General features: G+C 37.6%; 1 protein-coding gene across 1 annotated transcript in view; it reads right to left on the reverse strand.

Moving 5' to 3' along the window:
• Positions 1-1,044: 1,044 nt before the first annotated feature.
• Positions 1,045-17,546, reverse strand: part of PUDP (pseudouridine 5'-phosphatase) — a 79,548-nt gene continuing 63,046 nt past the window's right edge. The window contains exon 4 of the mRNA XM_059830754.1: positions 1,045-1,531. Coding sequence (XP_059686737.1) covers positions 1,355-1,531 — 177 coding nt within the window. The 3' untranslated portion in view covers positions 1,045-1,354. The remainder of the gene's footprint in view (positions 1,532-17,546) is intronic.

The following is a 17,546-nucleotide window of genomic DNA, read 5'->3' on the forward strand; positions in this document are numbered from 1 at the left end:
ATGGAAATTCTCTTATTTGACATATTTCATGCTCCTTGTCTTTATGGAGTTTGATACTTTACCAAGATTTTGGAGTACCTTATGGACACTCAATTAGAAATTTAGTTTTTTAAATGCTGAATACAAGAATTCATTTTATAAAACAGTCATAAACCCTACATAATACATCTTTCTTTAGACAAAGTAAAAGACATTGCTTCCACCATGTCATGCATGTACTTGTGAATTCCACCAAAACCTGTCTACATGTCTAGCATTTTCTAAAGAGACCCTTACCCTTGTCCTGAGGAGATGCCAGAAACAGACAGAAGTAAGAGGGACAGATGACAAAGTAAACATTTTGTGGAAATTATGGTAGCCAGGAAAATAGATTTTAAGTATGTAAATAAACCGAAACTACAGTTTCTGTATTTTAAAAATAGATAGCAAAACTCTCTGTAGGGAACACAGAAAAAAAAAGGGCTCAAGAAAGAGGTAAGAATGGAAAAGTAAGGATGGCTTAAAGAAATCTATTTGGATACAAAGGCGTTAAGGCCATAACTTTACCAGAATTGAAGCAGGGAGACAGGATAGAGTCATTTCACAAGAATGAAAGGGAATGCTACATGGAAACATGGAAAATGAGACGAATATAAGGAAATGAAAGAAGGAAGATGCAAAGCATTTTGGTTAAACTGTAGGATCACACAACCTTATACAGCTCCTAGCAGGCAATCACCATGCCAAAAAAGATAATGACAGAATTACAGAATAATGGAGGTTGTAAGGGACTTGTGGAAGTCATCTCATTCAACCCCCAAGAAGAAAACAAAATAAGAAAACACAGAAAGCACAACAAAAACACTGCAAATGACTGCAAAAAAAATGACAACAGGATACAAAGGGGAATAGATGGGCAAGTACAGGATGAGGAAATGGATAAACATGTTGACAGCGATAACTGTATCAAAACCAATGTAATGGATAAAAGCCAATCCAGAACAGATTTCTGGTTAAGATCTAAACAGTAAGTCATTCAATTGGAAACAGAACAAGAAGCTTCCAATGCAGTTACAATAAATTGTCTAAACAGTTTTGTGATATTCCCAGAAAACATTATAATGTGCAGGGAACAAGGCTGGATTCACTTCACAAGACAAAACTCTGCTTTAATTTAGCATTTATCATGAGGACAAATCATAAACATTCCAGCCAACTTTCAAAGATACTGTGTGGAAGACTTGGTGTTAACAGGATTTTTGTGCTCTAGTTTTAAGGAAGAGAGGAAAAGATGCAAAACAATGATAAAACCATGACAAAATTTCATTCCACTTTCCTGATCTCCAGTCAAGTGCATGTTCATAGACATTAGGCATTAATCATATGCTGGTAAACCAAACAGTTCTGGTTTGAAATCCTCCATGGAGTTCAGCAGTAGTGTTGCCTCCTTTTTAAGATCTGGATTTAATTTTTCATCTGGAATCATAACCACTTGCATCCCTGCTGCCAGGGCTCCTTTGACTCCAAGTGGTGAATCTTCAAACACAAGACACTAAGAAACAAGGAGATGAGGGGAAAAAATTAAAGAATAATGTTACTAAGAACTTTTAATCTTTTGTTTTAAAATTGAGAATGACCCCAAATAAAACTTAGTAGGAAAGCTAAATTCAATTTCTGGCTTAGACACCACTAATTAGAACAAGAGCAAACCTCTCAATTTGAACATCTGTATGGTAATTAACCTGGAATTTATTTCACTTCAAAAAAACCATCAAAACACATACTTAAATCCTAGCAACTGGTTATCCAGATGTTCCTAAGTGATTTGTTTTATAGGGATGGGTTTAAGCACGAGCTTAAAGTAAAGTTAAGCAAGTGCTTAAATACCTTTATAAGCAGGCAATTTAACTCTTCAAGACCAACTTTGCAACCTGCAAAATGGCAAAAGCAGTGATTCCACTAACAGGTGTGGCATTTCCTACACACACGAGAGGGGGAAGACTACACTACCTAAGTCAATATTAGGACTTTGGATGAGTGGAGAGTAAGACAGAAGACACTTGCCAGTAGAGTGCTGTCAAATTCATGCTCTATTTGCTTAATTCTTACAAAGCAATGGTGAGAAAGAAAATCAGCAACTATATTGGAAGCTTACTTTTAGAGAAGAGACAGCTTAGTCAGGTAAAAGATCCATGTCTTACAATAGTCACAATCATTCAAGATCGCAGTTTGGAAGCAAAGTTGTTAAAAATAATCAATACATTGTTTATGTGAATTTTGTAATTTAACATCAGAATATTGAATAATAAACATATAACATAAATAAATATATAACAAATCATCTAGTCTGAACTTTTATATAATAAAAGATAATGCTTCTGAAGTTCATTCCAGAATGTATATAATGAAGCATGTCTTCCTGACATTACCCATTACCTTGAGTTTGAATCTTTGGTTATGGACAATCCAAAGCAACCTTGGGCATCCAACCATCCGAAAAATTCTGACCTACACTGACAAGTGGTTTCTAACACTTCTACAATTCCGACTGCATTTATTATCAATATTATTAGCACTGCTACTACTAATAATAGCAAAATTACTGCCACAAGTAATTTCAGTAATTCAACACAGATGTTGGGATGGTTAGTGCAATTTTCCCCACACTCTTCAGACAGTGCAACTCTGCCTTATCAGAAATCTCTCGTTCATGCATTAAGCCCTTCTCTACAGTCATTACTGATCTACCGAATCCCTTCCTACATACCCAGGATGGATTTTCTTACCCTTTTCTTCACAACACAATAGGCTGTGGCAACTAATACTGAATGGGTAAGAGTAATGATTTGCTAAACTTGATTTAACTTTTGACTGAATCCAGATATGAAACACTGGAAGAACATACAACAGCATACTGAATCTTTTAGGCTGTCTAACACAAAACTATTTCACCATGGAAGATTAGGGATGCACAACGTTTGTCTGTTCTGGCTGTGCTCTAAGATAACGAAGTTGCAACCTGCAAACACTTTATTATGTTCAAAGAAAACATTTTTACAAGACATATTAAATGTCTGCACTATACATAACCATCTGTATCAGAGACTGTGGAAGCGGGAATGAACATTTTCTGCTTTGTTTTCAAAATATTGATTCTTAATCGTCAACATGTCAGCAACTACTTGGAGTCTGCCAAGAGAAAGTAAGGTGCTTTCTACCTTGTATGTAATAAAGCAAAACTTTTTAATGATTTTTAGTGAGCCAGCAGAATCACACTAATCTCTTTTGTGCTCATTTCCTTTATACAGTCACTGAATTCCAGTTTGAACAATGTGGTATTTTCAAATGTTGATCATTATCACTATTACTAACTACAAATATGTAACCAGTTGATCCTGCAAAGCTTGGAACAATTGCTATTAGAACAGAAGCACAGTTCTGCCTACACGTTTTGTTCTTAACAATACCTTAGTTTGTGACCTTAAGCACTCCGAAGACTCTGAAACAGTAAATGAAACCCTGACAGGCTTTGCCTTTTGAAGAGTAAGCTTAAATGTTGCACAGAACAGCCTTATCAAGACCTTTCAGAAACCTTTTCTAATCCAGCCCATACAAAGAAATGTACTTCACTGCTCTGCCTTGAAAGATCTAATTGACTTCCATGATGTCACTAAGCTTATTGTACAATAGGAGCTGATGATTATGGAAGGCAATATACATAATGAAAAGCTTAACTAATTCCCTGGAAATAGAAGCAATTAAAACTCTTAATTACCAAAGAAGCCAGTCAAATGACCCATAATTACAGTAGCTTTAATGTTACAGGAAATAAGTGTACTAGGTCTTCCTCCAGTCTTTCTTGCTACTGACACTTAATGTCAACAGCACAGCAACATTTTTAATGGATGACAAAAAGTTTACAGAGGTTCACATACAAAATGGATTTATTAACTTTGCTGCACAGAGATGTTATAAACTGTTCACTGTCCTGGTCCACTCACATACTAAATTTAGAGATATGAAAGCAGCCAAGTTCTTCCCCATTTTGCTTAAGTATTGCAACATCAGCATCACTCCAACTGAGAGACAGATGAGATTTATACAGACTTCAGCTGAGATTCTGGCTGCTTCTCTGAATTACTTCTAAAACTTGTGTCACTGATCAATACTGCTGCTATGAGAGCTCTCAAAAGCTCACACTAATATAGGACAGTTTTCACTTTGGAATGAACTAGATGCTTAAAAAAGTAGTAAAGCATACTAATTTGTATTTCACTCTGTGAATCTAGAAAAAGGAAAAATCATCACTTAACCTAAGCAAGAAATAATAAAATCACTGCAGCACCTCATTGCCTATACGAAATTTAAGAATATAAGAAAAGACTGTTAGTTAGGCCCTTGGTATGTACCGCAGGCCCTCTCCAACCTATATACTGTAAATGGATGGATGGAATATTTACATAACTAACAGGGATATCCATAAGTGTTATTGCTGTTAGTGATAACCAAGGAGTCTAGAAGGATAAAAGATTAAAATCAGTTTTGAAATTAAGATTTTGAAAAACCTGTGAAGATAATACATATGCATGGGGAGTGCTTATTGAAAAAATATCGTTGACCACATATGATGCTACTGTATCAACTCTAAAACAGAATGAAGGATGAGACTAAATATGGTGTAATTTATACACATGGAACTTGTCTGCAAATTACCATCTATTGTTCTATAAAGAAAGAATGAAAAGAAAATTTTCACCATTTTGAAAATGGGTAAATACAGCCTCAAATTCTTTCATACTGTATCAGAAAAATCTTCCATTTGCTGCTTCCGATCTGGTCTGCTTAGGGCCTTAATCTTGGTGAAAACATCTACAGACATGGGGACTAAACCACACATTTTAGCACTTTGTCTTTGAACCAGAGTCTTACTGGTAAGAGTATCGAGTATTTAATTTCCTTTGATAAAAAGAGTGAGAAGAAAAGGAACTGAGTATTTGTTAACTCATTCCTTTTCTTCCCAAAACATTTTCTTTTAATATATTATTATTTTTCATTGTATTCCCCATATGCTCCATGGGAAACCACTACTATGGAATTAATGAGAAAACATTAAACTTCAGTTTTCATTTTTTTTCTGTTATCACTGTAACATTTACTTTGTGGTCTGTTCAAACTGAAGCCAACATGGTTAAGTCTTTCACTGGGCAAAATATACTTAAAAAAACTTCAGTCCTTTTGAGTCTTACACAGTACTAAGTTAAAACTACCCTGCCTTCTGAGGAACTACTGACAGAATGGCTCTTCTACCATGCATAAAACCCCATTTCAAAACCACTGCATGTATTTACTCTGACAAAAAAAAAAATCCCAAAAGGCATTCTGGTGACAAAAGTGGTTAAAAAATAACGACTAATAATTAATTTTATTCTTCTCTCCTGCTGAATGAAAGCAAAAAGGGAGAACAGTGGAATTTTGAGGTTTCAAATCACAGTTTCAAAAAGGGCTGGTAAGACCTCTGAGAGGTTATCCCTCTGTTCATTCTCCAACTTCTGAACAGGAGCAGTCTCTTTCTGAGCTTGGTGAGAAGAGACAGCACAATATTATTCTATCTTCTGTCCTCAAATGGCACAGAAACATTTGGTATCAGAATGTGACGTATTATGTTTGGGGCTTCTTATGGATTGCATATTATACTTCCGTAACTTCTTTATTTATCATTGATTTTTCTCCTTCATGATCAAATCAACTGGTCAAAAGCATGATACATTATTTGTAAAATTTGCACTCTGGAAACATTTGGTAACCTTATACATTAATTTACATTTACATACACAACACAGTCTTCTATAAACATTTAAGGCCTCATTCAAATTCCATCATATTGCTAAAAAAATCCCCATTGATTTCAATGAGCATCAAAGCGAGCCCCAAAACAGGCTGCAGGAAGAAATCCACCAAGTACAACCAGCTCACGTTGATTTCAGAATGACATTGTTCATCTCTACAAACCAGAGGTGGTCAGGTCTTTAATTTCTACAGGTGACTTGTTGACTCTTCACTTCCAAAAGTATTTTTACTTTCCTCATTGTGAAAAACTAGTGCATACTCTGTGGTTGTAATTCAAAACTAAGTAGTATCTAAGAAATAAATTATCAGTCTGAAAGATAGTACTATTGCAATCGTGGTTTTTGTTTTGTTCAACAACTTTTATCTCTTTTTCCTTGCTGACTCAATTTTTTCAGATTTTCAAAATAATTCCACTACTGACCAATTGTGTTACTAGCGTGAGTGACACAGGAATTTTCAAGAACCACAATATAATTCAGAATACAACACAGACCCATCTATATTCCTTACAAAATTTTGAGATGCTGAAAAGATGCTGTTTATCATTTATGGGAGGTGGTGGAAATTCACAAAAAGAGAAAGGAAATACCAACAACTTTACTAACACGTCATAACACAGATGCTAGGCTGTTTTTTAGGTAATGTGTTTTCTTTTTTTCTACGCTTTGATATACAAAGTATCTAGGAATAAGGAGAAAATGTATTGCTGGGTGACCCATTTACTACCAGAGTTACTTAAATTGCATTTTAAACAGCTATAGTATTTGCAATTTTGGCCTCCCACTGTGTTAACTTTCTGAAGAATTAACAAAAAACAATAATGAAATAACTTGATTAATGTTTCTCTCCTAATCTTTTGAGTTACACTTTCTAGAAATAGTTGGGAAAAGTCTCAGCAGGAATAATGAATTACACTTCATTTTATTTTAAGGACATATGCCAGTTTGACTAGCCAGGGATAACAGAATCATATTAAATATGCTGTTTAAGAAAGTCATGCAGCTTACAGCCCCACGACTTAGTTCCGTTAAGGAAAATGAGGCGTAAGCCAAGATGTTTTTAAATGCTATATAACAAATGAACAAACAAGCTGGAAATTTATAAACAAATGAATTAAGCATCAGAGTATCCAGAATACTAACTACCAGCCACCATTCTTTATGATTCAATGATTCATATTAAGAACTGTTTGGAAATTATATACACATATGCTTTTTAATTCAGATTTTTATTAACTTGCTACTAGGAGTATGTTGCAGACCAGTACAAGAATCAAATTATTTACCAGAAGACTTACAAGATAAAACCAAAAATCATTAGCATAATTTAAAAAATGAAAAAAAAGGAAGTGTATTATTACATCTGCACATAATTAGATCACTCTGCATTTCCAGCTCTTGCATAAATGCCACTTTACATTACTCTCTCACAAACCAGTTCATAGGATGTTTTCTTAAGGTGGGCCAGAAGGAGTAAAATGGTTTGGATGGGGAAGAAGGAAGAGAAATTGCAAATTTCTTGCTTGTTTTCAAGACTCGAAAGAAAGTGCTTCTGTGAGTGACAGTCAGACCCAGACACAGTGGCTCTGTGAGGCAGGGAGAAGGTCACATTTACACATGGGGTTACTGTGATCATTCTGGATGGCTGGAGCACTCTTTTCACAGAGGACTGTGTGTTTAGAGGACAGCACACTGGGAACTTTGTATGGCAACTTGTGTTACAGGCCTCAAGAAATTCCCAGGCGTGTCTGAAACAGTGTCCAATTATCCCAGCAGCAGCAATCATCTAACTCAATCAGCTGCGGCTTGGATTAGCCATAGAAGAGTATTGTTCTTTTATGGAGGACACAAGGCAAATACTCAAGATGATCTCTTCTGAGGCTACTCATACTGCCTAACATGCTGGTTTTTTATGCCACTATCTCTAAAGTGGCCTAAAAAGAAATTCTGTGCAATGAAATAGTTAATCTGTTCTGCCTTCCCTTCCACACAGAATACCTTTACTAAAACCACTGACTTCCTTGACATGTAATACAAAGCACATTCAAGTAACTGAGCTCAATGCAGAGCTCAGAACCCTAGGATCACTTGTACTGGAAGGGATCCCTAGAAACACCCCTACTCAACACAAGTCCAGACAGAGCAGGCTGCTCTGGGCTTTGACCAGGTCAGCTTTGCATATCTTCAAGGACGCAGATTCCACATACCTCCTGGGCAAATTGTTCCCATATTTCACCACCCCTATGGTGAAAATGGTTTTCTGAGCATCTGGCAGGAGTTTCTTTTGTTCCAGCTTGTGCTTGTTGCCTACTGCACTATCACTCTGAATCTTAGAGAAGAGGCTGGCCCCATCTCATGAGCAAACACATCAGAGATACGAACAAGGTACATCCAAAGGAGGAGCTGTTTTAATGAATCCAAATTCTAAGTCTCAGACTGAAACTGGAAGTAGGTATCAAAAGTATTTCCTGAATAAATGCAATGACCTTTTTGCCACAGGGGATGTCTACAAAGTCACAGGTGCAGCACAGCAGGCTGAGGATGGCAGGTACCCTGCTTGTTTTGTGTAACTGGACACCACCACTTGCAGATGCTGCAGAAGGCAGCTGATTCTCATGGAGCAATCCAATTTCTTCAAGCGGCATAATTTTCTGGCAATAGTTTCTTTTTGCTCAATAATGTCTCCTTGACCAGTGTTATTTTCCCACACAGAAAGATCAACCTGTGTACTGAAATGTACCTTAATCTGATCTAAACATCATCTTAATTATGTATAATCTTTGACAGAAGAGTTCATAACGACCCACATACACTTCAGACATAAATTAATTTCCTAATTTCTTCAGTAAAGAAAGAAAGGGTGAGAAAAAGCATTCACCTTTAAATGGGTTGTCGCTGGGAATGAAAAAAGTCATGGAAAAGGTCTTTATTTTCTATTCAGTACAAGCTCCTCATCGAACTGTACATGACACAGTGTCACCCGTTTCAAGTAACTTGGTGAGGTGTAGCTGTGTTACACTTTAACTTTTCATGACCAGGAAGAAAAGTGGTTTTCCTTCAAATTTCAAACAGCTGGAAGTTATCTTTTTCAGAACTTTTAAGATTAATAGCATAAAACTCCAAGCACGAAGCCACAAACTAGCACCTTCAAGTAAAACAAACAAAACACTAACAAAATTTGAATTATAAGTTTCTACATATTTCAACTACAGGAAACAAATACTTATATTAAGAATGGCAATTCTCTGTTCTCAATATAGATTTTCTAAGGGGAAGGTGGACAACAAAGTACAAAATTAAGTTGGAAAAAAAAAAGTCCCAATTTGTTGAATTTGGGTAAACACCAGAACTGAATCTGAAAGACCTTCTGTTGGAAATTGGCTTTTGTAACTTTTAAAAGAAAAAGAAATGAACCATTATTTATGACATTGCTTGGAAGAATAACTTGATAGTACCAGCTTCACAAAAACCAAGAGAATGAAAGCAGGAAATTAAAAGCTGGTTTTACTCCAGTACAAACCAAAACCAAGAACAACAACTAAAATCTTTAAAAAATGTAATATCTTGGAGAGAATCACACCTCATAAGAGGGTTAAAGAAATGGAAGAGCCAAAGAAGAGGAATAAACTTAAGATAATCAGCACTAGGAAGAACCATTAGAATCTGAAATAAACAAACTATTTTTAAAAAGGAGATAAATTAACACCATAGAGAGATACAAACCTGTAAAGCTTCAGATTTTGAAACACAATAGTACAAAGGTTTGTCTCTGTGTCATTTCAGGGGATGTTTGCTAAAACAGAACTACTTCAATGTTTTCTTTTGAATCATTGATATTCAAAGTACTATTTCCACTAAAATATGAACTTGTAAAATAGCAATATTATTAACAGCAATTGTTATAAAATTAGTCTGTTACATCTATGAAAGGATAATATATGCTTCAATATTTCCATCACAAGCCATTAGATTAAATTCCATGTACATGTTTAAGACAAAAGCAAAAGTGACCAAATTAGACAATTTTCTCCTACTCAGGCTTCTAACCTGTTCCTAGGAGGTAATTTCAAAACTAACTGAGCCAAACTAATGGTTTGCTGCCAATGAAAGGTTGTTTCTTTCTTCTCTTTCTTTAATCTCCTGTTAACCGGTATAAGCTACCATCTGTCTAGTAGTGATGGGTGTTGTGTTTGTGTGCCCTTTTGTGAAACAACTCTGTACCCTAATAGCAAACTATTCTTCTATTAGGCTCATAAACTGGAGAACAACCACATGACAGCTGGGAGTGAAGAGGAAGACTGAAGGAGGAATATAAATCTTCCTTTTTGGGCAGTGTTTAAATCATAGAGGGGTTCCTCCCTTCAAACTACAGTCTTATTCCTAGCATGCCTTGCATCTGCCTAAAGCAGACTGTATGTGTAAAACCACAAAATGGCTGTGCAAAGTTTTGCAGAAACCGCTCTTTCATCACAAGCCCAATTGTGGGCATGGGATTACGGTTACGAACTCTGCAATTCCAAAATTTATTTTGCCATAGCAATCTAAAAATATCACATCTGAAATGAAATGCCTCATTACATCAATAACCAGATCTATTTAAGTAACTGTCCTCATGATTTCAAAAGGTGATTTCTCAGCCTCTTAGTTGGCAAAGCTGTTTTGACTGTGCAGGCAAACAGAGCTCAGAACTCAAAATTTCTTACAACATTTTCTCTACCTGAGAAAGTATTTCTGTGTGCTAAATACAGTATTTCTAAAGAACATGAAATCTACCACCAAAAGTAAGAGAATTAATAATAAACACCATATTTCTACAAATACTATGCACAATATACCCCCTTTGAACTATTTATTATGAGAAATAATTAATTAAATGGAGAGCACTCTCCTAACCCTGAATGAGGGATTAACTTTAAGTGCACAGCAAGATCTACCTGATCGATACAATTATTATTGGTAAAAAAAATGTATTAAGAATAAGAGGAAAGTTAAAATGTCAAAAATTATTTTTTAAGAGTTCAGTAGAGAAGTAATCTCTTTCACATTAATCTCTAGGTTGTTTTTACCAGCTTGCTTTGTTTATATTATCTGGGTATTTCAAGCTATGAAAACTGTAAGATGGAAAGCCAGTGAATATCAAGCAGTTTTATGTGAATAAATCATTAAAACAGACTACTCCTCTAAAAAAAATTCTTTATACTGTAAACTCCAAATTCAAATATTTCTATAAATATGAAAATTAATACGCTTTTAAAATGAATTCACATGTAGAAAGTTATTTAAGTCTTAATCTGCTGTTGCAATATATTTCAAAACAGTTCTGTCCAAATTTCCCTAATAATATTATCTAGCTATTTAAAATACTGCATGGAAACACTTTTTTTTTTTTTTAATGCATTGATGACCCACAGTTATCAAGCTGTGCCTTTTTCTCTATTAGACCAGCTCTACCAGATAAGAGAATGCTCCTAGTTGCCTCAATCAAAGGCTATCAGTTCTTATTTTGACACAAACATTCTTACAGGCAGAATAAAAGGTCATTTTCAGTGAAAGGGATAAGGGGCATAAGATGTACGTGAATGTTTCAGAGTAAACAATGAACAAAAATAGAAAAACATGCTTATTTAACTTCGTGTACGTATGCATGTGTATAAATATATGGTGTATATATGGTCTCTATACAGATAGTCTCTTTCTCTGGGGCCTCAGTTTAATATATATTGGATTAGTAACTAACACAGCCATGACACTGACTTAACATTAACGTTAGTTTGGGAATACCAGCCATGGTATCAGCAACTACTAACTATGCTTGTCATACAACTTCTGCCATAAGTAACTTCTTTCGGGTACTCAGTTCTTCAAAGAAACAGTTTTATCATTATCTGGGTTCTCATGAGCTTTTACTTAATATAATTTTTATTTAAAAAACCTCTCATCTGTATATTTCAATCAGAAATAGTGTCCAGATGTCAACAGGGTATAAAGCTGACAGATGGCAGACTAATTTAAAAGGAAAACTACCACCTATCTGCCTGTAAATTGACGTCTCATGGGCAAAGTCCTCAAAACATTGCAACAGGCCACATGCTCAAGTGGAAACTACTTGCTTATACAACACAATAATGATTTTATATGAAAAGTAAGAATCACCACTTACCTAACAAATCCACTGATCTGAAATATCCTGCATTTGCTGACTTTCAACAGTTTGAGTGAGTCTTTGGAAAAGGGATGAGGGTTGATTTCCCATTTAAACTAAATGTGTCCACTTCTCTGTGACTGTTGGAACTGTTACTCCAAAGTTTGCTGCCATGTTATTGTGCTACTATGTTATGGATTACAGATGCCCACACATAATATAAATACACACACAGAAAATAAGCAAATGCTACATAAATCTCATATGGACTCTCAGAATCACAGGATCCCAGGATGACTGAGGTTGGAAGGGACCTCTGGAGCTCATCTGGCCCAACCCCTCTGCTCAAGTAGGGACACCTACAGCCAGTTGCTCAGGACCATGTCCAGCTGGCTTTTGAACATCTCCAACATGGGAGACTCCACCACCTCTCTGGGCAACCTCTGCCAGTGTTTGGTCACCCTCACAGTAAAAAAGTGTTTCCTTGCGCTCAGACAGAGCCTCCTGTGTTTGTTTGTGCCCACTGCCTCTGGTCCTGTCACTGGACACCACTGAAATGAGCCTGGCCCTGTCCTCTTTGTACCCTCCCTTCAGGAATTTATATACATTAGTAAGATCCGCACTGAGCCTTCTCTTCTCCAAGCCAAACAGTCCCAGCTTGCTCAGCCTTTCCTCATACAAGAGATCCTCCAGTCCTTTAACCATCTCTGTGGCCCTTTGCTGGACTCCCTCCAGTAGCTCCATATGTCTCTTGTACTAGACCACAACTGGTCACAGTACTCCAGGTATGGCCTCACCAGTGCTGAGTAGAGTGGCAGGATCACCTCCCTCAACCTGCTGGCAACACTCCTCATCATCAGCCGCCTTTGCCGCAATGGCACATCGCTGGCTCATGGTCAACTTGGTGTCCACCGGCCATCATAATTATCTTTTTTTCTGAGAGTATGAAATCAATTTGCTTTTCTTTCCTGTTCAAAAGTGTGCAGCCACACTCACTGGTGCAGAGACAGATGGCACTGTAACGCAACTTCTAAATTTAAAGGGTTGAATCATGAATGTGCAAAAAATACAGACAAAACATATTGCTAAGTGACCATTAAAGAACCTACGATAAGAATATAAACCACTCCATATAAACCACTCCAATACTGATACAAACACATTTCTTCACAGTTAAGGAAAAGGCAAATTGCCTTCTCTACAAATTCTTGCAATCAACTTACAAACAATCACCTGAATGAGATTTAACATGCTTATAACACATACTTGTTTTGGGAAAAAAACTAAGTCATCTCTGCCTAAGCACAGGCCACCCCTCTTTTCTTCTTTTAAAAATCAAATTATGTGCATTTATATATTAGCAAGACTACCATGGCATACCACAAACAGTGATTTTACATTGCTCTAACTACCACAACACATGGCCTGAAAGAAACCACCTCTAATACAGTGAACACGATCAGTTCAGAAATAGACGCTGCCATGGGTATTGCCAAGAATCTGGATAAATTGACAGGCAGCTGAGTGCTACAAGCAGTATTTTGCTGATAACTTGGAAGCTTCAGCTCCCAGACAGTATATAAGGATTCCCTGGGGAAACCAGACTGCTGCAGGTATGTCAAGGTGACAAAGTATCACTGCCACACAATCCATTGAAAGATATGTTCTGGCTACCAGGTAAAATATGCTGTGACTACAAAAAAAAAGGAGGACAGGCTGTCAGGTGAAGAAGCAAAAGAGAATCTCAAACACCATGATTCAGTATACAGGAACTATCTCAAGTAATTTTTTCCCCCATTTTTTTCTGATTAGAAGCTGTAGTGTTTTCTCTCTATTAGATTTTAAAACTTCACTAATTGATTTCAACTACTTCTAGTGAGATACAGGTAAGATTCATTATTGAAATGAGAAAATTTATAAATTGGATGGCAAATATGTGTAAAGAGTGAGGACTGAAATTTCTCATCCATACATAAAGATTGTCTTGGGGATATATGTTCTGGGTTTGCAGGTCTTGAAGGTGTAGCTAAACACATCTGTTTCGTATTCTTCAAAGTTTCTAAGTTCTAGTCTTAGCAAGGAAAGCAATGTGAGAAAAGACACTAAACTTCTATTTTCTCCATCGACCCTGCATCTGCAGATAAAACACTTCAATATGTTCAAAGCCATAGAGAACAGTTTCCTCATTGAGAAGTAAAGTAGTAATTTAACAAGTAGTTCTATGGAACATCAAGAGATAATGGGTTAAAACCAGAAAGAAACAACTACTCTATCTAGAACTACTGTTATTATAATCTCAACCAGGTCAAGTTTTAACTTTGTTCCCAGAAGAAACAGGAAGAAAAATATTACAAAATCAAGTGACAATTGTCATTTTGAGCTTCTTCAGATTACCAGCATCTTGCATCTAGATGGAGAGCAAAGATGTTGCTCATGACACTAAATGGTTTCCTCAATCAGATGTTCTTGAGCTCAGGAGTGCAGTGGTGCAGGCTGCCAGCCGAGGTTCTTCACTCCCATGTATTCTCCTACTTCCCTATCAACCAAAAAAGTTTTTCTCCCTGCTTTGGATGCCTTCCTAACTACCCTCCTTGGAGAAAAGGAGCACAGCTCAGGTAGACAGTTTTTAATTAATAAGAATCTTTCCTTCCAAATATTCTGTGGTTATGAAACATCACATAAGTCCAAAGAGCATCTATGGAGCATTAGCAGTTAAAATTGCCAAGTATGTTTCTACAAAGAGGGATCTGTACATTTTCATATCTAGAAGTATATATATATACATACACCCCTACACACACACGTTAGTTGATGCGATAGAAGTGCTCGTCTTTGCACACAGGAAGAAGCACAGCAGGAGCAACAAGAGGGCAGGTGGAAAAGCCTGAATCCCCCCCTGCCCAGGTCCTCCCAGGCCCACCACACGAGCTCATCCCTGTGATGCTTGACAGGGCAGGAGGCCCAGGGGCAGGGGGAGACCCAGCAGCCCCCCAGGGCAGCGGACTGTCCCCCTCCCCAGTACCACAGGAGCCCCTGGGGGTCCCCGGGACAGAGCCACCCAGACACGCCACTGGGAGAGGCTCCACGGGTTGGGGCACCCCGTGGGAATGGAGGACAGAAGGAGCTGGTGGGGTGTGAGCAGGGTCCGTCAGTCCACGTGCCCAGCCGTGTCTGTGCCAGCCAGCTCAGCTTACCCTGTCTCCTCTAATTAAACTCCATTTCTGACGGTTTTCCTGGGCAAGGGCTTACTATTGTGCATGACCACATGTGTGGAGGTCTCAGTGCCAGCCCTGCCGCGGGACCAGGAGTCGACAGCACCTGTAGCGAGTATGGGTGTGCAAGTGAGCGGGTGAGAGCTAATGAAGAGCACGCTGGACTAGCTGGCAAGTAGGTGAAGTGGCCTGGGAGCCGGACATGTCTTTACGGGCAAGAGCACAGGCAGCTCTGGCTCTTGGAGCGACAGGGTAGGCATAGGTAGCTCTGGCCAGCTGCTGCAGAGACCATGGCATCTGGGGCTGTCTGAGAGACTCCTTGTGGGAGCTGATGGTGGGGAGCACAGGGATCCAGGACCACCCAATGGGCTGTGCCTAAGCCATCCACTGCATGGGTGTGAGTGAGACAAAGGGGAAGGGGAGAAGGGTCTGCACTGAGGGCTAGAGTGGGGCTGTGACCTTGGGGGCTCATGCCTCCAGGTGTCAACAACTGGGGAGATTGGGATCCAGGCTAGCTGAATGCCTAAATCCAGCTGCTGGAGGGATCCTCAATGCACATACGTGTGTATTTTGCACTAACGGACCTTCATTCCGATCAGTCAGAGAGGGGAACAGGATGAGGCCGTTGGTGCTCTTTTGCTTGTGCAAGGGCTGAGTGTTTCTGCTGTGCCATTGTGCTGAGCTGGCACATATATGTGCATACATGCCTACCGTATACTGTGTGCTCATGTGACTACTGGAAATATTTTCTCACCCTCACAGCTGGCTGGATTTGGGGCCATGGAGCTGAAGCAGTCTTGCTTCTATCAGGCTCCTGGATTCAACACATTTGTTATATACAGATGCATATATGTAGTATATAGTTTAAAATAAGCATCTGCATATACCTCTGTACAGATAAATATCTCTATATATACAGATATAAAACTGCGTGCCTTTATATAGGTAACATAAAAGGCAGTAAAATACCAAGAATGGTAACTCAGGAAGGGTTGGGGAGAAAAAGGCGACTTCCATGATACTTTGTCTGGACTGAACCAAAGCCCCAGGATGATGGGGATTTGCCAGGAACTAAAAATGTTCCTCAATTCAATATGAAAGTACCACCAGCACAGCATCAAACACAAGGAAGGCATTGGTAAACCGAAGTTATCAGTCTTAAATTCTACATTATCTGATATTTCATTGTCATTAAATGTTCAGCCTAATTCAAGCACATGAAATAACACTTTGCCTGCCTGAATGATTTCTAATTGGAAAATGTGATGGGTGAGGTCCTTGCTAAACTTCCTAACTGATTTAGCAAAATAAGTAGTAATTCATATCCCACACTTCCATGTGACATTGCAGATATATACTGAAGTACCTCCAACATGACTGAATTTATGTATCAGACACAGTAAAGTGTACCACTGATATTTGTATCCAGTTGCCTGTTGTTTCCTCCAAGTCCTTCCTTCCCAGAAACCATTGCTGAATCCAAAGAAGGCACACAGTAAAAATTAAGACAGATTTTTGTTTTTATTCCTCCCAGTGTCCTTCTGCGTTCTACTAAAAATCAGTTTCTAAACAACTAACAAATAATTTTTTTCTTCCTTTTTAATTAATCATGACATCAATAGCCAAGCTCTGAATATTTTTACAATATTGCTTCCCAAGACTTTTATCAAAAGAAATCCTAGTCAACATAGATGGATCCACAAGATAAACATAGGTGTACATCTGAAAACATAGATTTAAGTTCTCTAAAATTCGCAAGTTTATTGATACTAGCAAAAGCTTCTGAAGTCAACAGAAGGTTTGGCACTTCATTGTCTGTACCATGAACATGTGTACTTGTTGAAGAATCACAGCATTTTTAACTTTTTGCCAATTAAGGTGATTTTTATTTGTGCTCTCCACAGAAAAATGCAAACTGTGTAGAAGACCCATAAATAAAGGTATTCACAAATAAAATGAGAGACACAGACAACTGAAATGGTACTGAGCCCTTTGCTGTATTTATAAAGAAATGCAAAAAAGTGGTTGGTTGGTTTGTTTTTGTCGGGCAACACAAGCTTTTAATATCTCCAGTCATTCAGACCTTTGATTGAGATTTATTAACCTGTCAAAACAAAAGTAATTTTACAACACATACAATTGCAGTTCATTTCAGAACATTTATTGCTCTGTAGACAGAAAATCCAGATTCTCTTAAACAATCTGTCCCTTTTCTTCTCCTTGAAGCAAGAAGGAAGGTATGGCAGAGAAAGAAATTCTAAGTGTAACAGAAAGAAGTATTCATGAACTTAGATACGCAAGGATACAAAAAGCAAAAAGTTAGAAATTAGAACAGACTTTTACAGCAACTAATTCTATTGAAAAAAA

This window comes from Gavia stellata, chromosome 1, assembly GCF_030936135.1.
Source record: "Gavia stellata isolate bGavSte3 chromosome 1, bGavSte3.hap2, whole genome shotgun sequence".
Lineage (NCBI taxonomy): Eukaryota > Metazoa > Chordata > Aves > Gaviiformes > Gaviidae > Gavia > Gavia stellata.